Source organism: Anomaloglossus baeobatrachus, chromosome 1 (genome assembly GCF_048569485.1).
Source record: "Anomaloglossus baeobatrachus isolate aAnoBae1 chromosome 1, aAnoBae1.hap1, whole genome shotgun sequence".
Lineage (NCBI taxonomy): Eukaryota > Metazoa > Chordata > Amphibia > Anura > Aromobatidae > Anomaloglossus > Anomaloglossus baeobatrachus.
Genome location: NC_134353.1, coordinates 653,836,202 through 653,860,780, shown reverse-complemented (window position 1 = coordinate 653,860,780; position 24,579 = coordinate 653,836,202). Strand labels below are relative to the sequence as shown.

The 24,579-nt window shown below is 48.4% G+C and overlaps 1 protein-coding gene across 5 annotated transcripts in view; it reads left to right on the top strand.

Annotated features, from left to right (window-relative positions):
• Window positions 1–24,579, top strand: part of MORC2 (MORC family CW-type zinc finger 2) — a 384,344-nt gene that overhangs the window by 102,589 nt on the left and 257,176 nt on the right. For all 5 annotated transcript variants that reach the window (XM_075319941.1, XM_075319943.1, XM_075319945.1 and 2 more), the window contains 2 exons: window positions 8,526–8,579; window positions 9,093–9,127. In XM_075319941.1, the coding sequence (XP_075176056.1) occupies window positions 8,526–8,579; window positions 9,093–9,127 (89 nt within the window). The remainder of the gene's footprint in view (window positions 1–8,525; window positions 8,580–9,092; window positions 9,128–24,579) is intronic.

Here is a 24,579-nt window from a genome sequence, read left to right as displayed (position 1 = left end):
ATGCTTAATTCAAAGGGTACTAAGAATTCTAAGGCTCACATAGTCTATTATTCAGCCTGCACTACCTGCCACGCTGAGCTACCACGAAAACACACCTCTTCTTTCTGTGAGTCCTGTACCCCTGTAGCCCCCCAAGAACCCCCCGCCACCACCGCTGCAACCGCTACCAGCCCAGAGCCTAGGGCTTCCAGCCCACTGGAATGGGCACAGTTTCTGTCCCAATCATGGAAAAACTTTCCCAGAATTTGGTGCTGGTTATGCAATATTGTCCTCCACACCCTTCTGGGCCCCTGGACAGAACGCAGCCTGATGACACCTGTATAGAGGGTCCTTCTGAGGAAATCCGGGCCCATGCTTCACCGGTTGCAGGGATCAGTAAAAGGGCACACGGCCAGGTGTCTCCAGTACTCTCTCATGGCCCCCATGGCTCTCCCTCAAGGGTACACAGATCAGGTTCTCCCACACGTTCCATGGCTTCTGAGGAGCCGGAGGAGGGGGAATGCTGTTTGTACCAGGATGATTCCTTGGTTTCAACCTCCCCAGATGATCAAGCTGCGATACTCACTTATTGCAGCAATCAACCAAACTTTGCATGTGGAGGATCCCCCATCCACTACTACTGACCATGCAGTCTCCTTTAAGAGGGCAAAGAAAACTCAAAGTTTTTGCTGACCACCCAGACTTTCAAGATATCCTCACAAAGCAAAGGGAGAAACCTGACAGGCTCTTCGGTAACCGTAAACTCATGGAGTCCCGGTACCCCTTTTGGCTTAGTTGCCCCAAAGGCTGGGCCGATCCACCCTCTGTTGACCCCCCCCCCCCTCCGGTCTCCCGCCTTGCCGCAAAGACTCTCCTGTCTTTACCCGATGGCTCCGCCATCAAGGACCCGACAGACAGGTGGAGCAGCTCGCTCGCTCTGCCTTTGAGGCCGCGGGTTCCTCCCTCTCGCCTTCATTTGCCTCTGTGTGGGTCGCAAAGGCGATCACGGTCTGGGCAGAATCTCTTAACATTTCGCTTGAGGAATCCCAGGTTCCTCATTCCCTCACAGATGTAACAGCTCAAATTGCCGCGGCGGTGGAGTACCTCATGCAGGCCTCCGTTGACGCTGCTACCTGCGCAGCATTTGCCGCCTCAAATACCATAGCCATTTGTAGAGCCCTCTGGCTCCAACAATGGCGAGCGGACTCTGCCTCCAAGAAGTCTCTTACAGGCTTCCCTTATTTTCCGGACCGATTGTTTGGCGAACGTCTGGATAAGCTTATTTCTGACGCCACGAAAGGAAAGAGTACCTCCCTCCCCCCAGCTGAAACCCAGGACGACTTTTACCAGACGTCCACAGTCCTCGTTCCGCTCCTTTCTGAACTCATTTGGTTGGTTGACATCCCGCTCTGCCCCTGCCACTAGCCGCGGGCTACGCAGGGACCGACCTTCTCAACCCTCCCCGAAGCCCACCTCGTCATGGCAGCCTAGACAGAAACAGTCCAAGACTAGGGAGTCTCGTCCTCAACGATTTCCCCCCCCCCCTCCTGACTCCTTCAGCGCCCCGGAAGACACACTCATTGTCGGGGGTCGACTGCGTTTCTTTCGGCACATCTGGGCTGCCAACTTAGACGACAAATGGGTGCGAGACCTTGTGTCTTCCGGTTACCATATAGAATTCCGGACCCGACCCCCCGGGTCGGTTCTTTCTCCCAAACCCCACAAAGACTCCAAAACAACGCAAAGCCGCCTTCTCAGCAATCCACTCGCTCCAAACGGCAGGGGTGATAATACCTGTCCCGTACGACGAGAGGTTCAGGGGCTTTTATTCCAACCTCTTTGTGGTCCCCAAAAAGGATGGGTCAGTTCGACCCATCCTGGACCTCAAACACCTGAACAAACGTGCACGTACGGAGATTCAGAATGGAGTCCCTAAGGTCCATTATTACGTCCATGGTCGAAGGGGAATTCCTCGCCTCCATAGATATCAAGATCGCGTACCTGCACATACCCATCGCCCCAGCTCACCAAAGGTTCCTACGCTTCGCGGTTCAGGACTCCCATTTTCAATTCGTAGCCCTACCCTTTGGCCTTGCCACCGCACCAAGGGTCTTCACCAAAGTCATGGCGGCAGCCATGAGTATCCTTCACGCCAGGGAAGTAGTCGTTCTGCCTTACTTGGACGACCTCCCCATCAAGGCCCCCTCCTTCCACTGCTCAACCAGTGTGCAGATCACCTTAGACACCCTATCCCGCTTAGGGTGGCTAGTGAATCTAGACAAATCATCCCCGGTCCCATCACGATCCATCACCTTCCTGGGCATGTCCCTGGACACCCGCCGGGGCTTGATCTCTCTCTCCCTCAGGACAAGGCGATCGCTCTACGACAAGCGGTACGCTGCCTTTTACGTCCTCCGTCTCGCTCCATTCGATTCAGTATGAGGGTACTAGGCAGGATGGTGGCGGCTATGGAGGCAGTGCCCTTTGCTCAGCTGCACCTCCGCCCACTGCAGCTAGCACTTCTAGCTGCCTGGGATAAGAGCCCCTTCTCCCTGGACAAACATCTTCACCTGACTCCTTCATTCAGGTATGCACTCCGCTGGTGGCTTCGACCCTCATCCCTATCGAAGGGGAGATCTTTTCTCCCAGTGAACTGGCTGGTCCTGACCACGGACGCCAGCCTCCTAAGCTGGGGAGCAGTGTACCGGCACCATACTGCTCAAGGACGTTAGACGCCCCAGGAATGTTCCCTACCCATAAACATCCTGGAAATCCGCGTGATCTTCCTCGCGCTCAGGGCGTTCCACCCTCTGCTAGCGGGTCGTCAGATTCGAGTCCAATCGGACAATGCGACATCCGTAGGCAGGTCTCAGCTCTCTCAATCTTCTATCAATGCCGCTTAGCTTGCAAACCGCAGGTCAAGACTTTCCTCCAGGGCGTTTCCCATTTAGTTCCCCCGTACAAACGGCCGCTGGACCCACATCAGGGTAAGCCGAGGTTGCCCTTGAGGTCCAGTGGGTCCACTCCTACTTCACTGTGTGCAGAATTACTAGGCAACTGAGTATTTTGATCACATGATACTTTTTATACATGTTGTCCTACTCCAAGCTATATAGGCTTGAGAGCCAACTACCAATTAACTAAATCAGGTGATGTGCATCTCTGTAATGAGGAGGGGTGTGGTGTAATGACATCAACACCATATATAAGGTGTGCTTAATTATTAGGCAACTTCCTTTCCTTTGGCAAAATGGGTCAGAAGAGAGATTTGATGGGCTCTGAAAAGTTCAAAATTGTGAGATGTCTTGCAGAGGGATGCAACAGTCTTGAAATTGCCCAACTTTTGAAGCGTGATCACCGAACAATCAAGCGTTTCATGGCAAATAGCCAACAGGGTCACAAGAAGCGTTTTGGGCAAAAAAGGCGCAAAGTAACTACCCTTGAATTGAGGAAAATCAAGCGTGAAGCTACCAAGGTGCCATTTGCCACCTGTTTGGCAATATTTCAGAGCTGCAACATTCTGGAGTATCAAAAATCACAAGGTGTGCCATACTCAGGGACATGGCCAAGGTAAGGAAGGCTGAAAAACGACCACCTTTGAACAAGAAACCTAATATAAAACGTCAAGACTGGGCCAAGAAATATCTTAAGACTGATTTTTCAAAGGTTTTATAGACTGATGAAATGAGAGTGACTCTTGATGGGCCAGAGGATGAATAAGTAAAGGGCAGAGAGCTCCACTCCGACTCAGATGCCAGCAAGCTGGAGGTGGGGTACTGTTTATTATTATTATTATTATTATTATTATTATTATTATTGTGCCATTTATTCCATGGCGCTTTACAAGTGAAAGAGGGTATACATACAACAATAATTAACAGTACAAAAAAGACTGTTATAAGAGGAGAGAGGACACTGCCCACAAGGGCTCACAGTCTCCAGGGAATGGGTGATGGTACAATAGGTGAAGACAGAGGTGGTTGCGCAGTGGTGTACTGGACTGAGCGTTATTGTAGGTTGTAGGCTTGTTGGAAGAGATGGGTCTTGAGGTTCCTCTTGAAGCTTTCCATGGTAGGGGAGAGTCTGATATTCTGAGGTAGTGTTCCAGAGTATGGGTGAGGCACGGGAGAAATCTTATACGCAATTGAGGAAAGAGGAGATAAGAGAGGAGTAGAGAAGGAGCTCTTGTGAGGATATGAGGTTGCGTGCAGGTACGTATCGGGAGACAAGGTCACAGATGTAAGGAGGAGACAGGTTGTGGATGGCTTTGTATGTCATGGTTCATGTTTTGAACTGGAGTCGTTGGGCGATGGGAAGCCAGTGAAGGGATTGGCAGAGTGGTGAGGCTGGGGAGTAGCGAGGGGAGAGGTAGATTAAGCGGGCCGCAGAGTTTAGGATAGATTGGAGGGGTGCAAGAGTGTTGGCCAGAGAGCAGAGGTTACAGTAGTTGAGGCGGGAGATGAGGGCATGCACTAATCTTTTTGCTGATTCTTGGTTAAGGAAAGCACGGATCCGGGAGATATTTTTGAGTTGTAGTCTTCATGAGGTGAAGAGGGCTTGGATGTGTGGCTTGAGGGGTTGAGGGTTACTCCAAGGCAACGAGCTTGTGAGACTGGGAAGACTGAGCAACCATCAAGTTTGATGGAAAGGCTTGTTGGAGGAGATGAGTGAGGAGGAAAGACCATGAACTCTGTTTTGTCCATATTAAGCATTAGTAATCGCGCAGAGAAGAATGAAATGGCAGATAGACATTGTGGAATGGGCTGGTATCATCAAAGATGAACTTGTGGGACCTTTTCGGGTTGAGCATGGAGGGAAGCTCAACTCCTAGACCTACTGCCAGTTTCTGGAAGATAACTTCTTCAAGCAGTGGTACAGAAAGAAGCCGGTATCGTTCAAGAAAAACATGATTTTCATGCAGGATAATGCTCCATCACATGCATCCAACTACTCCACAGCGTGGCTGGCCAGTAAAGGTCTAAAAAGATGAAAAAATGACATGGCCCCCTTGTTCACCTGATCTGAACTCCATAGAGAACCTGTAGTCCCTCATAAAATGCAAGATCTACAGGGAGGGAAAACAGTACACCTCTCAGAACAGTGTCTGGGAGGCTGTGGTGGCTGCTGCACGCAATGTTGATCGTAAACCGATCAAGCAACTGACAGAATCTATGGATGGTAGGCTGTTGAGTGTTATCATAAAGAAAGGTGGCTATGTTGGTCACTAATTTTTTGGGGGTTTTGTTTTTGCATGTCAGAAATGTTTATTTCTAAATTTTGTGCAGTTATATTGGTTTACCTGGTGAAAATAAACAAGTGAGATGGGAATAGATTTGGTTTTTATTAAGTTGCCTAATAATTCTGCACAGTAATAGTTACCTGCACAAACAGATTTCCTCCTAAGATAGCCAAATCTAAAAAAAAAAAAACACTTCAACTTCCAAAAATATTAAGGTTTGATATTTTAGTCTTTTGGGTTGATTTGAGAACATAGTTATTGATCAATAATAAAAAAGATCCTCTAAAATACAACTTGCCTAATAATTCTGCACACGGTGTACTGCTCACGTCAACACCGACAAGTGTTACACCACTGGCGTGACTATAACGAGATCACATTACTTCTCCATTCAGGAGATACATTTTATTTATGGTCCACACTTTAGTCTGCCCAAACAAACATAGTTGTTGCTTGACCTGCAACATACCTGATTTTGTCTACTTTTTATCTTTCTTTTTTTTTTTTATAAAAGAAAAAGGAAACCATTGTGCATTGTGAAATTTATTTTATTAGAAATAAGTTATAGATCTTAATCAGTAAATTAGCCAAAGGACATAACAAGTGAAACCGTACCTGTGACAGAAAAGTCAAAGCATAATAAATAGTCTGGTAATATCACAATGAATGGAAAGCATCACTAATGGCTCTAATTAAAGTGCCTGACCTTTAGTGCAAAAATATGGCAATAAATTTGCCAGTGATGCTTACCAGAACATGTTCTTCACCTACTGGGATATGTAATATCACTAATGGCTCTAAATAAACTGCCCAGCAAAGTATAAAATTTGGTAGTAAATTGTCTGCAGGTGCAGGATGAAATCCCCGTGTCCTGACGCACATTTTGCGGGGAGACCCCCGCTTCTTCTTGGAGGGGAGTGGATCCACTAACAATTGATGGCAGCATTTATCGTGTTTAACTGCCAGGAGCTGCGCGGGCACCAATCCTGGCAGTGAGAGCTGGGTCTCGGCTGTAACATCATCCTAAGACCCGGCAGCAATTGCTGGGGTAAAGCGTAGGATCCCCCGTGATCGCAATGACAAAAAACAAAAACGTGGAAATTCAATTAAAGTGGGGGTTTTGGGGTTTTTTTCCTGCCAAAACATGCATGTGCTACATGGACATACAGTGCCTTGGGAAAGTATTCGGCCCCCTTGAATTTTTCAACCTTTTCCCACATTTCAGGCTTCAAACATAAAGCTAAAAATTTTTAATTTTAAGGTGAAGAAACAACAAGTGGGACACAATTGTGAAATTGAACGAAATGTATTGCTTATTTTAAACTTTTGTAAAAAAAAATATAATAAACTGAAAGTGGGGCGTGCAATATTATCCGTCCCCTTTACTTTCAGTGCAGCAAACTCACTCCAGCAGTTAATTGAGGATCTCTGAATGATCCAATGTTGTCCTAAATGACTGATGATAAATTTAAGCCACTTGTGTGTAATCAAGTCTCCGTATAAATGCACCTGCTCTGTGATAGTCTGTGTTCTGTTTAAAGCACAGTGAGCATCCTGAAGACCAAGGAACACATCAGGCAGGTCCGTGATACTGTTGTGGAGAAGTTTAAAGCTGGATTTGGTTACAAAAAGATTTCCACAACTTTAAACCTCTCAAGGAGCACTGTACAAGCGATCATATTGAAATGGAAGGAGTATCATACCACTGCAAATCTACCAAGACCCGGCCGTCCATCCAAACTTTCATCTCAAACAAGGAGAAGACTGCTTAGAGATGCAGCCAAGAGACCCATGATCACTTTGGATGAACTGCAGAGATCTACAGCTGAGGCGGGAGAGTCTGTCCATAGGACAACAATCAGTCGTACACTGCACAAATCTGGCCTTTTATGGAAGAGTGGCAAGAAGAAAGCCATTTCTCAAAGATATCCATAAAAAGTGTTGTTTAAAGTTTGCCACAAGCCACCTGTGAGACACACCAAACGTGGAAGAAGGTGCTCTGGTCAAATGAAACCAAAATTGAACTTTTGGATACAAAGCCAAATGATTATGTTTGGCGTAAAAGCAACACAGCTCATCACCCTGAACACACCATCCCCACTGTTTAACATGGTGACAACATCATTGCTTGGGTCTGCTTTTCTTCAGCAGGGACAGAGAAGATGGTTAAAATTTATGCGAAGATGGATGGAGCCAAATACAGAACAATTCTTGAAGAAAACCTGTTGGAGTCTGCAAAAGACCTGACACTGGGACGGAGATTTGTCTTTCGACAAGACAATGATCCCAAACATAAAGCAAAATCTACAATGGAATGGTTCACAAATACACGTATCCAGGTGTTAGAATGGCCAAGTCAAAGTCCAGACCTGAATCCAATTGAGAATCTGTGGAAAGAGCTGAAAACTGCTGTTCACAAACGCTCTGCATCCAACCTCACTCAGCTTGAGAATTTCAGTCTCTCTATGTGCAAAACTGATAGAGACATACTCCCAAGCGACTTGCAGCTGTAAAAGCTGCAAAAGGTGGTGCTACAAAGTATTAACTTGGAGGGGCCGAATAATATTGCACGCCCTAATTTTCAGTTTATTATTTTTTATAAAAGTTTAAAATAAGCAAGAAATTTCGTTCAACTTCACAATTGTGTCCCACTTTGTTGTTGATTCTTCACCGTAAAATTTAATTTTTTTTTATCTTTGTTTGAAGCCTGAAATGTGGGAAAAGGCTGAAAAATTCAAGGGAGCCGAATACTTTCGCAAAGCACTGTATACTCTTAAAGGAGTTATCCAGGAATTTGGTTATTTTTCATAGGGAGTTAAGCAGTTACTGGCAGGTAGTTGCTAATAACCTGCCTGTTCTGCCTGGCAGTGACTTTCCTACTTTTTTTTGGCCTCACATCAACAGAGCTGTTCTTTCTCTTCTGGTCTGCTCTGTTGACAGGGCAACAGTGCTGATATCATGCTGATTGAAAGTCAGTTCCCCACAGTTTGGCAACCAGGAGACAGCTGTCAGTCAACATGACACTGGCAGTGACACAATGTCCAAAGCAGTGTGGAAGTGTCAACAAGCTGCTCTGTTGATGTGAGGTCACTAGAGCAGGAGAAACTGTGATCTCTGCAAGCCGGCAGAGATCGTCGCTGAGCAGAACAGGCAGGTAATTAGCAGTTACAACCCCTGTCCCTAACAATAAAAGTTGTCCATTTGTCAGCTAGTTTCTTTTTACTGTCTGCTTCCCACATTGCTTCTTTAAACAATTGCTTTTTGTCATATTTTCTTCTATATACTTACTCTATTTTATTTTAAATAGGACCACACATGAGTTTCTGTTTGGAGCATTGGCTGAATTGGTTGATAATGCTAGGTATGTATTATTTGAGTTTTATTTTTTAAACTCCAGTTTTATTTGTTTACATTAATTTTTTTTAAAGCCCTGTCACCAGTTGAAAGAAGCCAGTTTATTTTATTCCCAGTGGTTCAGTAAGAATTCAGTTTTGACTTTTTTATTTATTTATTTATTTATTTATTTTTTAAAATCTAACCATATGGTTCCAAAGATGTGAGCCTTTTTATTTAGTGCTAATTTTTATGGACTTTTTCCCAAGGGGGCAAGGTTCACATGATTCTATAGGGGCATGTTATTCTGCTTAGTTACTGTGTGAGACACTCTTCTTTGCTAAAGACCATAAAAATTAGCATGAAAAAAGGGAAAAAGGCCCATATCTCTAGACCCATATGGCAGATTAAAGTAAAAAAAAAAAAACCCAACCAAGAAATAAAATAGCAAAAACTTGCCACTCTTGACCTGGTGACACGTCTTCTTCAAAGTAAAATGTGCTTATACAGTATTGATTGTCTTATTTTGTAATTTTTACAGAGATGCTGATGCTACAAGAATTGATATTTTTTCAGGTACGTTGGGATGAAACATAAAACCATTTTTTTTTTCTTCCATATTTATATTTTAGGAAATGTTTGCTCCCTAATCACACAACTGCCTTTTAATGCGTTGCTAGCCTGTTAATTTAAGTTGTTTGTTGGCACTGTGCCCAATATGGTGTTGTTTAGAAAGGGAACTGAAATAAACTAGTGTTTTTTGTTCTCAATTGATTTAGCGATGTGATAGGGTACAAAATTTAAATTGATTTCTCATTGCTGTGAATCAGCTTAACCCCTTCATCCCGGGCGATTTTTACGTTTTACATTTTCGTTTTATCTTCCCCTTCAGAGAGCCCTGACTTTTTTTTTTTTTTTTTTAATCTGCCGTCAATTTTGCCATATGAGGGCTTATTTTTTGCGGGACGAATTGTACTTTTGAATGAAATCATTAGTTTTACCATATAGTGTACTGGAAAATGGGGTGGGGGGGGGGTCCAAATGCGGTGAAATTGTGCAAAAAAAAAAAGTGCAATTGCACAATAGTTTTTGGGGTCTTTTATTCAGTGTTCACTATAAAACTGATTTGTCCATGTGATGCATCACTTCGTTATGAGTTTGTAGATGCCAAACATGTATACTTGTACATTTTTTTTAACCTTTTTAGCTAAAAAGTAAGTGTATTGAAAAAAAGAATAGTGCTATTTGTTCCATTTTCCGAGACCCGTAGCATTCTCATTTTTTTGGGATCTGGAGCTATTTTTTTTTTTTGCATCTTGAGTTGTCTTTTTTTAATTATACCATTTTTGTATGGACGCTACATTATGCTCGCCTGTAATTGCATTTTTTTAAAAATTTTGCGGGGACCAAAAAAATGTAATTTTGGTGTTTTGGATTTTTTATTTTTCCGCCAAGCAGTCTGCTAATCAGATCAATTGATTTTATATTTTGATTGGGCATTTTTGATCATGCTGATAATATGTCTATATAATTTTTTTTTTTTTAACTTTTATTTTCAATGGGTTTGAATTGAACTTTAGATTTTTTTTTTAATATTTAAAAATGTTTTTCTTTACTTATTTTACTAGTCCCCCTAAGGGACATATTGCACAGTCTGATTGTTTGTTCATTTCTGCTGATAATTGCTGCACAGCTCTGATCAGCAGAAGTGCAGGTTTCCTGTGAGAGCTGACGTGATCTCCTCTGAAGTAATGGTTTCAATAAGTTGTTTTTTGTTGTTATGGTGCTTTTTGTTTTTTTATTGTATTCCTCTCTTCTTACTTTTCCTCCCATTCTCTCTTTCCATCATCCTCTCTACTTCACATTCCTTTAGCACAGACCATAATTATCTGGTTCATGTAAAAGTCCATATTAATAACTTAAGTTGGTTATACTTATATTCTAATGATTAACGATAACTTAACCCCTTACCGCCAAAGCCTGTTTTCACCTCCCTGACCCGGTCAAATTCTGACCAGTGTCCCTTTAGGAAGTAATAACCTTGTAAGAGGTGTGGTTTTTTTTTTTTGTGCGACACTTCATAGTAGCGGTAAATTTAGATTGCAATTTTTATATTTATTTCTGAAAAATCGGAATTTTGGTGAAAATGTTATTTTTAATTTTTATGCCCTGAAGCCAAAGTTATGTCACACAAAATAGTCACAAAATAGTTAAAATAACATTTCCCACATGTCTACTTTACATCAGAACCATTTTTGAAACCTTATTTTTTGTTGTAAGGAATTTAGAAGTTTTAAAATAAATAAGCAATTTCTAATTTTTCAAACAAAAAACATTTTTTAGGTGCCATATCACTTGAAGTGACTTTGAGGGGCCTATATAATATAAAATACCCAAAAGTGACAACGTTTTAAAAAAACCGCACCCCTCAAAGTGCTCAAAACCGCATTCAAGAGGTTTATTAATTCTTTAGGTGAGTCAGGAATTAGAGCAATGTGGAAAGCTAAAATGAAAATTTTTATCTTTTTTCCACTAAAATATTGATTTAGCCTCAACTTTTTTCCACCAGAGTAACCAGACAAAATGAACTGGACAATTTGTTGTGCAATATGTTTTGAGTATGCTGATACCTCATATGTGGTGGTAAGCTATTGTTTGGGTGCACGGCTCAGAAGAGAAGCCGCACCATTCGACTTTAGGAGCGCAAAATCGGCTGAATAGGTAGTGGACACCATGTCGCATTTGCAGAGTCCCTGATGTGCCAAAACAAACAAGTGACTTCATTTATGAAACTGCATCTGTCTTTATTTAGGTGTGGTGAGCACCTTGTACCCACGAGTGCTTCGCAAACTTTAACATTGAGCCGTGAAAATAAAAAAAATACATTTCTTCGGCGCTCCATTGGGAGACCCAGACGATTGGGTGTATAGCACTGCCTCCGGAGGCCACACAAAGCAATTACACTAAAAAGTGTAAGGCCCCTCCCCTTCTGGCTATACACCCCCAGTGGGATCACTGGCTCACCAGTTTTCTGCTTTGTGCGAAGGAGGTCAGACATCCACGCATAGCTCCACTGTTTAGTCAGCAGCAGCTGCTGACTATATCGGATGGAAGAAAAGAGAGCCCATATAGGGCCCCCAGCATGCTCCCTTCTCACCCCACTTGCGGTTTGTAAGGTTGAGGTACCCATTGCGGGTACGGAGGCGGGAGCCCACATGCTGTTTTCCTTCCCCATCCCCCTGAGGGGCTCTGAGGAAGTGGGATCTTACCGGCCTCCAAGCCCTGAGGCCGGGCTCCGTCCACAGACCCATTGAACCTGCTGGATAAGGAGCCGGGGTACCGTTCAGGGACAAGGCCCTGCAACATTCAGGTACTCTGTGTCCCCCTATGGACTGGCCGCGCACGCTCCAGACTTGCTGGGTGTGCTAGTGCGCCGGGGACAGTAGCGCTGCGCGCTGGGGTTTGAGTCACTGCAGCTTAGCTGAGTGACTTTGTGTTGGGAACTACCGCGCCGGCCGCTCCGGGAGCGGCGGCGCGGCTGGGACTTGTAGTGCGCCGGGGACTTAGCGCCGACCGTGCTTTTACGACGGCGGCGCTTATAAATCTAGTCCCCGGCTTTTGCGGCCTAGCTCCGCTTCGTTCCCGCCCCCTCCCTGTCACTCAGGGAAGGGGACAGGCGTTGTGCAATCGTCAGCGCCGAGGGCTGGAGCCTTATTTACATGCTCCAGCCCTCTCACTGGGCACAGTGGGACGCAGGTTTCCCGCTTTTTGTCTGAGCACACCCAGGGCCCGCCCCCCCCCCACAGAGACGCCGGCAGCCATTCCTGCATGCAGTCTGGCTGGGGAAAGGACACAGGCTCTGGGAGACCCAGACAAGGGATTTCTGGCGACCACACACCCGCGTTAAGCGGGCGGTAAGCAGCACATTCGTGCTGGCCCCACTAGTGCCACAGTGTTATTTGGTGTACTTTTCCTGTACCAGATATATCTATATATATTGCACTGTAAAGTCGCTTCTTGGCTGTATACCCCAATTGCTCTGAGGAGACGACAACATGTCATCTGCAAAACGCAAGGGTGCCAAGACACAGGCTGTGAATGCTGCTTGTGCCGCTTGTGGGGCTAATCTACCGGCAGGTTACAATGACCCCCATTGTGTGCAATGTTCGGTCCCTGTGCCACTTCGTCAGCCGGAGCCTGTGGTGGTAGTGGCCCAGGCAGAGTCGCCGGTGAACCCTGTCCCGGTGACGGGGACAGAGTTTGCTGTTTTTGCTGACAGGATGTCTGTCACTATGACAAAAATCCTAGAGACCTTGCAGGCCAGGCCAGTTACTCAGTCCATGGACACTGCTGCGGCAATGTTCCCCGGTCCCCCTCAGTTGGAGTTAATCAGTGCTTCAAGGGGGTCCCAGGCATCTCAGCCTGACGGCTCTGATTCAGATGACAGTCCCAGGCAGCCTAAGCGTGCTCGCTGGGAGAGACCCCCCACGTCATCACGCGGATCGGGGTCTCAGCGAGAGGAGTCTCTACATGATGAGACAGAGGAGGGTGATCAGGAGTCTAATCCTGAAACCGCTCTCAATCTGGATACTCCTGATGGTGACACCGTGGTAAATGACCTTATAGCGGCCATCAATAGTCTATTGGAAATTTCTCCCCCTGCCCCTTCTGCAGAGGAGGCAGCTGCACAGCAGGAGAAGTTCCATTTCAGGTATCCCAAACCTAAACTGAGTACTTTTCTGGACCACGCTGACTTCAGAGAATCAGTCCAGAAACACCATGCCTACCCAGATAAGCGTTTCTCCAAACGTCTTAAGGATACACGTTATCCCTTTCCCCCTGACGTGGTCAAACGCTGGACCCAGTGCCCAAAGGTGGATCCCCCTATTTCCAGGCTTGCAGCTAGATCTATAGTTGCAGTGGAAGATGGGGCTTCACTTAAAGATGCCAATGACAGACAGATGGACCTTTGGTTAAAGTCTGTCTATGAAGCTATTGGCGCGTCGTTTGCTCCAGCATTCGCGGCCGTGTGGGCACTCCAAGCTATTTCAGCTGGCCTGGCACAGGTGGACTCTTTCATAGGTCCAGCAGTGCCGCGAGTAGCGTCCCTAACCTCGCAAATGTCGGCGTTTGCGACTTACGCTATCAACGCTGTCCTGGACTCTACAAGCCGTACCTCAATTGCGTCTGCCAACTCTGTTGTCTTGCGCAGAGCCTTGTGGTTAAAGGAATGGAAAGCGGATTCGGCTTCCAAAAAATGTTTAACCAGCTTGCCGCTATCTGTGGATAGACTGTTTGGTGAACAATTGGCTGAAATCATTAAGCAATCCAAGGGTAAGGACTCCTCCTTACCCCAGCCCAGATCAAGCAAACCTCAACAGAGGAAGTGGCAGTCGAGGTTTCGGTCCTTTCGAGGCTCCAGCAAGACCCAATTCTCCTCGTCCAAAGGGACTCAGAAGGAGCATAGGAGCTCAGATTCCTGGCGGACTCAGTCACGCCCCAAGAAAGCAACCGGAGGAACCGCTTTCAAGGCGGCTGCCTCATGACTTTCGGCCTCAACCCTCCGCATCCTCGGTCGGTGGCAGGCTCTCCCGCTTTTGCGACATTTGGCTGCCACAGGTCAAAGACCGGTGGGTAGCAGACATTTTGTCTCACGGGTACAGGATAGAATTCAGTTCTCGTCCTCCGCCTCGGTTCTTCAGAACCTCCCCACATCCCGACCGAGCAGATGCCCTTCTGCAGGCGGTGTGCTCACTAAAAGCAGAAGGAGTGGTGATCCCTGTTCCTCTGCAGGAACAAGGGCAAGGTTTTTACTCCAATCTCTTCGTGGTTCCAAAAAAGGACGGCTCGTTCCGTCCTGTTCTGGACCTAAAGCTGCTCAACAAGCATGTGAACGCCAGGCGGTTCCGGATGGAATCCCTCCGCTCTGTCATTGCCTCAATGTCCCAAGGAGATTTCCTTGCATCAATAGACATCAAAGATGCTTATCTCCACGTGCCGATTGCTACAGAGCACCAACGTTTTCTACGTTTCGTGATAGGAGACGACCATCTCCAGTTCGTAGCTCTGCCATTTGGTCTGGCGACAGCCCCACGGGTTTTCACCAAGGTCATGGCGGCAGTGGTAGCAGTCTTGCATTCTCAGGGACACTCGGTGATCCCTTACTTGGACGATCTACTTGTCAAAGCACCCTCTCAAGAGGCATGCCAACACAGCCTGAATGTTGCGCTGGAGACTCTCCAGACTTTCGGGTGGATCATCAACCTTTCAAAGTCAAACCTGGCACCGACTCAATCACTAACGTATCTTGGCATGGAGTTTCATACTCTCTCAGCGATAGTGAAGCTTCCGCGGAACAAGCAGCGGTCTCTACAGACAGGGGTGCAGTCTCTCCTTCAGGGTCAGTCGCACACCTTAAGGCGCCTCATGCACTTCCTAGGGAAAATGGTGGCAGCAATGGAGGCAGTCCCGTTCGCGCAGTTTCATCTGCGTCCACTTCAATGGGACATTCTCCGCCAATGGGACGGGAAGACAACTTCCCTAGACAGGAAAGTCTCCCTTTCTCAGACAGCCAAGGATTCTCTGCTATGGTGGCTTCTTCCCACCTCATTATCGCAAGGAAGATCATTCCTGCCCCCATCCTGGGCAGTGGTCACGACAGACGCGAGTCTGTCAGGGTGGGGAGCAGTTTTTCTCCACCACAGGGCTCAAGGGACGTGGACTCAGCAGGAGTCCACCCTTCAGATCAATGTTCTGGAGATCAGGGCAGTGTATCTTGCCCTATTGGCCTTCCAGCAGTGGCTGGAAGGCAAGCAGATCCGAATTCAGTCGGACAACTCCACAGCGGTGGCATACATCAACCACCAAGGAGGGACACGCAGTCGGCAAGCCTTCCGGGAAGTCAGGCGGATTCTGTTGTGGGTAGAGGAAAGAGCATCCACAATATCAGCAGTTCACATCCCGGGCGTAGAAAACTGGGAAGCAGACTTCCTCAGTCGCCAGGGCATGGACGCAGGGGAATGGTCCCTTCACCCGGATGTGTTTCAGGAAATCTGCCGCCGCTGGGGGGTGCCGGACGTCGACCTAATGGCGTCTCGGCACAACAACAAGGTCCCGACCTTCATAGCGCGGTCTCGCGATCAAAGAGCTCTGGCGGCAGACGCCTTAGTGCAAGATTGGTCGCAGTTCCGGCTCCCTTATGTGTTTCCACCTCTGGCACTCTTGCCCAGAGTGTTACGCAAGATCAGATCCGATTGCGGCCGCGTCATACTCGTCGCCCCAGACTGGCCGAGGAGGTCGTGGTACCCGGATCTGTGGCATCTCACGGTCGGCCAACCGTGGGCACTACCAGACCGTCCAGACTTACTGTCCCAAGGGCCGTTTTTCCATCGGAATTCTGCGGCCCTGAACCTGACTGTGTGGCCATTGAGTCCTGGATCCTAGCGTCTTCAGGATTATCCCAAGGGGTCGTTGCCACCATGAGACAGGCTAGGAAGTCCACTTCTGCTAAGATCTACCACAGAACGTGGAAGATTTTCTTATCCTGGTGCTCTGCACAAGGAGTATCTCCCTGGCCATTCGCGTTACCTGTCTTTCTTTCCTTCCTGCAATCTGGGTTGGAAAAGGGCTTGTCGCTCGGCTCCCTTAAAGGGCAAGTCTCGGCACTATCCGTGTTTTTTCAGAAGCGTCTAGCACGACTTTCTCAGGTACGCACGTTCCTGCAGGGGGTTTGTCATATCGTACCTCCGTACAGGCGGCCGTTAGATCCGTGGGATCTAAACAAGGTCCTTGTTGCTCTCCAGAAGCCGCCCTTCGAGCCTCTGAGGGATGTGTCACTTTCTCGACTCTCACAGAAAGTGGCCTTTCTGGTAGCGGTCACGTCTCTTCGGAGAGTGTCCGAACTAGCGGCGCTGTCATCCAAGGCTCCTTTCCTGGTGTTCCACCAGGACAAGGTAGTGCTGCGCCCCATTCAGGAGTTTCTCCCTAAGGTGGTATCCTCTTTTCATCTTAATCAGGATATCTCCTTGCCTTCCTTTTATCCGCATGCATTTCATCGGTATGAAAAGGATTTACATTTGTTGGATCTGGTGAGAGCACTCAGAATCTACATTTCCCGCACGGCGCCCCTGCGCCGCTCGGATGCACTCTTTGTCCTTGTCGCTGGTAAGCGCAAAGGGTCGCAGGCTTCCAAAGCCACCCTGGCTCGATGGATCAAAGAACCAATTCTTGAAGCCTACCGTTCTGCTGGGCTTCCGGTTCCATCAGGGCTGAAGGCCCATTCTACCAGAGCCGTGGGTGCGTCCTGGGCATTACGACACCAGGCTACGGCTCAACAGGTGTGCCAGGCAGCTACCTGGTCGAGTCTGCACACTTTCACCAAACATTATCAGGTGCATACCTATGCTTCGGCGGACGCCAGCCTAGGTAGAAGAGTCCTGCAGGCGGCAGTTGCCTCCCCGTAGGGGAGGGCTGTCTTTGCAGCTCTAACATGAGGTATTTCTTTACCCACCCAGGGACAGCTTTTGGACGTCCCAATCGTCTGGGTCTCCCAATGGAGCGCCGAAGAAGAAGGGAATTTTGTTACTTACCGTAAATTCCTTTTCTTCTAGCTCCTATTGGGAGACCCAGCACCCGCCCTGTTGTCCTTCGGGATTTTTGGTTGTTTTTCGGGTACACATGTTGTTCATGTTGAATGGTTTTCAGTTCTCCGACGTTACTTCGGAGTGAATTTGTTTAAACCAGTTATTGGCTTTCCTCCTTCTTGCTTTTGCACTAAAACTGGTGAGCCAGTGATCCCACTGGGGGTGTATAGCCAGAAGGGGAGGGGCCTTACACTTTTTAGTGTAATTGCTTTGTGTGGCCTCCGGAGGCAGTGCTATACACCCAATCGTCTGGGTCTCCCAATAGGAGCTAGAAGAAAAGGAATTTACGGTAAGTAACAAAATTCCCTTCTTTTCCCCACAAAGTGGCTTTTGATTTAAATTTTTAGTTTTCATAATAGTAACAGGCGAAAGTAGACCATGCAGTTTGTTGCCCCATATGTGATTGAAATCTAATTTTTGGGTTCATGGAAGGGTTCAGAAGGGAAAGATCGCTTTTGGAGTACTCTTTTGGCTGGATAGATTGTAGACATCATGGATAGAGCTGAGCGGACCCTCCGAATTTCAATTCTGTGAGTTCAGCTGGACTTTAGATAAAGTTCATTTTGGAACCCCGACTTGACCCGAACCTCAATGGAAGTCACTAATTAGGTACTTTGGGGTCCACATGCAGTCAATCATAAATGGAATACTTCCGTGGGAGTGTGGGCGTGTTTTTTTTTTTTTTGTGCATACTACATCCAAGAACACTGTTGTTACCCCCGGTGTGAGCCAGTCAATCACTGCAAGCGGCTCACACTGGGCCGAGCACTGAGAGTACCCAAAGCACAGCGATGCTTACTCGAGTGATCAGCATACATAATGCAGCTGAACTGTTTTTGGATTGGATTTATAAAGTCTGTGTTCAGTGTGAACACAGAACTTCGGGTTTGCTCATCTCTAGTCATTTCGTATTTAAAGAGCCCATAACATGGCAAAATGGCATATTCCCGCACAAGTGACCCTATTTTGTAAATTACACCTTTTCGAGGAATTTAGGGGTGTGTGTAGTGAGCATAGAATTGCATAACATTGGGCTGAGTAGATTAAAATGTACCATTTTTTTTTTTCCAATACAATGTTGGTTTGGCCCCAAGTGTTTTAATATTCAAAAGGGGTAATAGAAGAAACATCAAACAGTACAATTTGTTACACAATTTCTCCTGACTTTGCAGTACCCCATATGTGGTCAAAACTACTTTTGAGGCACAGTGCAAAGCACAGAATGGAAGGCGTGCCATACTGCAGTGTAGACTTTGCTAAAATGGTTTGAGGGCTCCATGTCAAATTGGTAGAGTACTTTAGGTGTGAGAAAAGCAGACCACCCCATAATTGACCCCGTTTTCAAAAATACGCCAGTCAATGAATTAATCTAGTGGTGCAGTGATCATATTGAAACCACAGGTTTTATACCCTTGAAGAATAAATAATTACATATTTACCATAAAAATTTTGTTTTCTTTGTCGCTCTATTGGGAGACCCAGACAATTGGGTGTATAGCTACTGCCTCCGGAGGCCACACAAAGTATTACACTTAAAAGTGTAAGGCCCCTCCCCTTCTGCCTATACACCCCCCGTGGGATCACGGGCTCCTCAGTTTTCATGCTTTGTGCGAAGGAGGCTAACATCCACGCATAGCTCCACTGTTTAGTCAGCAGCAGCTGCTGACTTTGTCGGATGGAAGAAAAGAGGGCCCATACTAGGGCCCCCAGCATGCTCCCTTCTCACCCCACTTTTGTTGGTGGTGTTTAAGGTTGAGGTACCCATTGCGGGTACGGAGGCTGGAGCCCACATGCTGCTTTCCTTCCCCATCCCCTTAGGGCTCTGGGTGAAGTGGGATCCTATCGGTCTCCAGGCACAGGAGACCGTGCTCCGTCCACAGCCCCTGGGAATCTGCTGGACATGGAGCTGAGTATCGTCAGGGACAGGGCCCTGCTACATTAAGGTACTCTGTGTCCCCGTACAGATCGCGCACACACACACCAGCATTGCTGGGTGTGTTAGTGCGCCGGGGACAGCAGCGCGGCGCGCGTGTGCTATTACTCACTGCAGCTTTGCTGAGTGAGTTTATGTATTAGGAACTGCCGCGCCGGCCGCTGCTGGCGGTTTTTTACACTGCGGCGCGGCTGGGACGTGTGGTGCGCCGGGGACTTCCGCGCTGGCCGTGCTTATACGACGGCCGCGCTTATAAATCGAGTCCCCGGCTTTTGCGGCCTAGTTCCGTTTTGTTCCCGCCCCCAGGCCTGCCAGTCAGGGGAAGGGCGGGACGCTGGTCAGAACGTCAGCGCCGAGGGCTGGAGTCTGCTTAGCATACTCCAACCCCCCTCACTGGGCACAGTGGGACGCTAGTTTCCCGCACTTTGTCTGGGGCACGCCCACGGCCCGCCCCTCTTCACAGGACGCCGGCAGCCATTCCTGTTTGCAGTCTGAGTGGAGAAGGGAGACAAGCTCTGGGAGACCCAGACACGGGATTCTGGCGACCACACACCCGCTTTTCAGCGGGCGGTAAGCAGCCCTCGAGGGCTCACCCCACTAGTGCCGCAGTGTTCATTTGTACTTTATGCTTGTATGCTATACATTGCACTGTACGGTCGCTATTCTTGGCTATATACCCTCCTAGATTGCTAGACAACAGCATGTCGTCCGCAAAAAGCAAGGGGGCCAAGACACAGGCTTTCTATGCTACTTGTACCGCATGTGAGGCTTTTCTACCGGCAGGTGCCACTGACCCCCATTGTGTGCAATGTTCGGCCCCTGTAGCACTTGCTCAGCCGGGGTCTCTGCTAGAGGTGGCCCAAGGAGAACCACCTGTGAACACTGTCCAGGTGACAGGGACGGAGTTTGCAGTTTTTGCTGATAGACTGTCGGTGACTATGACTAAAATCCTTGAGACTTTGCAGTCCAGACCGGTAACTCAGACCATGGGCACTGTCGATTCAATGCTCCCTGGCCCCCCTCTTTTGGAACACATCCGTGCTCCGGGGGGGTCCCATGCATCCCGGGGTGATGGCTCTGACACGGACGACAGTCCCAGACAGCCTAAGCGAGCTCGCTATGAGCGACCCTCGACTTCATCACACTGGTCAGGGTCCCAGCAGGAGGGCTCTCTGTTTGATGAGGCAGAGGTAGCTGATCAGGATTCTGATCCTGAGACCGCTCTCAATCTGGATACACCTGATGGGGACGCAATGGTGAATGATCTCATAGCGTCCATCAATAAAATGTTGGATATTTCTCCCCCAGCTCCTCCAGTGGAGGAGTCAGCTTCACAGCAGGAGAAATTCCATTTCAGGTATCCCAAGCGTAAATTGAGTACTTTTCTGGACCACTCTGACATTAGAGAGTCAGTCCAGAAACACCACGCTTATCCAGATAAGCGTTTCTCCAAACGTCTTAAGGATACACGTTATCCCTTTCCCCCTGACGTGGTCAAAGGCTGGACCCAGTGTCCAAAGGTGGATCCCCCAATCTCCAGGCTTGCGGCTAGATCCATAGTTGCAGTGGAAGATGGGGCTTCACTTAAAGATGCCACTGACAGACAGATGGAGCTCTGGTTGAAATCCATCTATGAAGCTATCGGAGCGTCGTTTGCTCCAGCATTCGCAGCTGTATGGGCACTCCAAGCTATTTCAGCTGGTCTGGCGCAGATTGACACTGTCACACGTACATCTGTTCCGCAAGTAGCGTCCTTAACCTCTCAAATGTCTGCATTTGCGTCTTACGCTATTAATGCTGTCCTGGACTCTACGAGCCGTACGGCAGTGGCGTCCGCCAACTCCGTAGTTTTACGCAGAGCCTTGTGGTTAAGGGAATGGAAGGCAGATTCTGCTTCCAAGAAGTGCTTAACCAGTTTGCCATTTTCTGGTGACAGACTGTTTGGTGAGAGATTGGATGAAATCATTAAACAGTCCAAGGGTAAGGATTCATCCTTACCTCAGCCCAGACCAAATAAACCCCAACAGAGGAAGGGACAGTCGAGGTTTCGGTCCTTTCGAGGCTCGGGCAGGTCCCAATTCTCCTCGTCCAAAAGGACTCAAAAGGATCAGAGGAGCTCAGATTCTTGGCGGGCTCAGTCACGCCCAAAGAAAGCAGCCGGAGGCACCGCTACCAAGGCGGCTTCCTCATGACTTTCGGCCTCCTCTCTCCGCATCCTCGGTCGGTGGCAGGCTCTCCCGCTTTGGCGACATTTGGCTGCCACATGTCAAAGACCGTTGGGTGAGAGACATTCTGTCTCACGGGTACAGGATAGAGTTCAGTTCTCGTCCTCCAACTCGATTCTTCAGAACTTCTCCGCCTCCCGACCGAGCCGATGCTCTTCTGCAGGCGGTGTGCTCTTTAAAGGCAGAGGGAGTGGTGATCCCTGTTCCTCTTCAGGAGCAAGGTCACGGTTTTTACTCCAATTTGTTTGTGGTGCCAAAAAAGGACGGGTCTTTCCGTCCTGTTCTGGACCTAAAACTGCTCAACAAGCATGTGAAAACCAGGCGGTTCCGGATGGAATCACTCCGCTCCGTCATCGCCTCAATGTCTCAAGGAGATTTCCTAGCATCAATAGACATCAAAGATGCTTATCTCCACGTACCGATTGCTCCAGAGCACCAGCGTTTTCTACGCTTCGTTATAGGAGACGAACACCTTCAGTTCGTAGCCCTGCCTTTCGGTCTGGCGACAGCCCCAAGGGTCTTCACCAAAGTCATGGCAGCAGTAGTAGCAGTCCTGCACTCTCAGGGTCACTCTGTGATCCCTTACTTGGACGATCTACTTGTCAAGGCACCCTCTCAAGAGGCATGCCAGCACAGCCTGAACGTTGCGCTGGAGACTCTCCAGAGTTTCGGGTGGATCATCAACTTTTCAAAGTCAAATCTGACCCCAACCCAATCGATAACATACCTTGGCATGGAGTTTCATACTCTCTCAGCGATAGTGATGCTTCCGCTGGACAAACAGCGTTCACTACAGACAGGGGTGCAATCTCTCCTTCAGAGCCAGTCGCACCCCTTGAGACGCCTCATGCACTTCTTGGGGAAGATGGTAGCAGCAATGGAGGCAGTCCCTTTCGCGCAGTTTCATCTGCGTCCACTACAATGGGACATTCTCCGCCAATGGGACGGGAAGTCGACGTCCCTAGACAGTAACGTCTCCCTTTCTCAGGCGGCCAAGGATTCTCTTCAGTGGTGGCTTCTTCCCACCTCTTTGTCAATAGGAAAGTCTTTCCTACCCCCATCCTGGGCGGTGGTCACAACGGACGCGAGTCTATCAGGGTGGGGAGCAGTTTTTCTCCACCACAGGGCTCAAGGTACGTGGACTCAGCAAGAGTCCACCCTTCAGATCAATGTTCTGGAAATCAGAGCAGTGTATCTTGCCCTACAAGCCTTCCAGCAGTGGCTGGAAGGCAAGCAGATCCGAATTCAGTCGGACAACTCCACAGCGGTGGCATACATCAACCACCAAGGAGGGACACGCAGTCGGCAAGCCTTCCAGGAAGTCCGGCGGATTCTGACGTGGGTGGAAGACACGGCATCCACCATATCCGCAGTTCACATCCCGGGCGTAGAAAACTGGGAAGCAGACTTCCTCAGTCGCCAGGGTATGGACGCAGGAGAATGGTCTCTTCACCCGGACGTGTTTCAGGAAATTTGTCGCCGCTGGGGGAGGCCGGACGTCGACCTAATGGCGTCCCGGCACAACAACAAGGTCCCGGCCTTCATGGCACGGTCTCACGATCTCAGAGCTCTGGCGGCGGACGCCTTAGTTCAAGATTGGTCGCAGTTCCGGCTGCCTTATGTGTTCCCACCTCTGGCGCTGTTGCCCAGAGTGCTACGCAAGATCAGGTCCGACTGCCGCCGCGCCATCCTCGCCGCTCCAGACTGGCCAAGGAGGTCGTGGTACCCGGATCTGTGGCATCTCACGGTAGGACAACCGTGGGCACTACCAGACCGGCAAGACTTGCTGTCTCAAAGGCCGTTTTTCCATCAGAATTCTGCGGCCCTGAGCCTGACTGTGTGGCCATTGAGTCCTGGATCCTAGCGTCTTCAGGATTATCTCAAGAGGTCATTGCCACCATGAGACAGGCTAGGAAACTAACCTCTGCCAAGATCTACCACAGGACGTGGAAGATATTCTTAGCTTGGTGCTCTGCTCAGGAAGTTTCTCCCTGGCCATTTGCTTTGCCTACTTTTCTTTCCTTCCTACAATCCGGGTTGGAAAAAGGTCTGTCGCTCGGCTCCCTTAAGGGACAAGTCTCTGCGCTATCTGTATTTTTTCAGAAGCGCCTAGCACGACTTCCTCAGGTACGCACGTTCCTGCAAGGGGTTTGTCATATCGTCCCTCCTTACAAGCGGCCGTTAGAGCCCTGGGATCTGAACAGGGTTCTAATTGCTCTCCAGAAGCCGCCTTTCGAGCCTTTGAGGGATGTTTCCCTGTCTCGCCTTTCACAGAAAGTGGCCTTTCTAGTAGCGGTCACGTCTCTTCGGAGAGTGTCCGAGCTAGCAGCGCTGTCATGCAAATCTCCCTTCCTGGTGTTTCACCAGGACAAGGTGGTTCTGCGCCCGATTCCGGAGTTTCTCCCTAAGGTGGTATCCCCCTTTCATCTCAATCAGGATATCTCCTTACCTTCTTTGTGTCCTCGTCCAGTTCATCAATGTGAAAAGGATTTGCATTTGTTGGATCTGGTGAGAGCACTCAGAATCTACATTTCCCGCACGGCACCTCTGCGCCGCTCGGATGCACTCTTTGTCCTTGTCGCCGGCCAGCGTAAAGGGTCGCAAGCTTCCAAATCCACCCTGGCTCGGTGGATCAAGGAACCAATTCTTGAAGCCTACCGTTCTGCGGGGCTTCCGGTTCCCTCAGGGCTGAAGGCCCATTCTACCAGAGCCGTGGGTGCGTCCTGGGCATTGCGGCACCAGGCTACGGCTCAGCAAGTGTGCCAGGCGGCTACTTGGTCGAGTCTGCACACTTTTACCAAGCATTATCAGGTGCATACCTATGCTTCGGCGGACACCAGCCTAGGTAGACTAGTCCTTCAGGCGGCGATTGCCCACCTGTAGAAAAGGGCCGTTTTTTATGGCCCTATCATGAGATATTATTTTACCCACCCAGGGATTGCTTTTGGACATCCCAATTGTCTGGGTCTCCCAATAGAGCGACAAAGAAGAAGGGAATTTTGTTTACTTACCGTAAATTCCTTTTCTTCTAGCTCTAATTGGGAGACCCAGCACCCGCCCCTGTTTTTTTGTATACACATGTTGTTCATGTTGAATGGTTTCAGTTCTCCGATATTCCTTCGGATTGAATTTGCTTAAACCAGTTTATTGGCTTTCCTCCTTCTTGCTTTTGCACTAAAACTGAGGAGCCCGTGATCCCACGGGGGGTGTATAGGCAGAAGGGGAGGG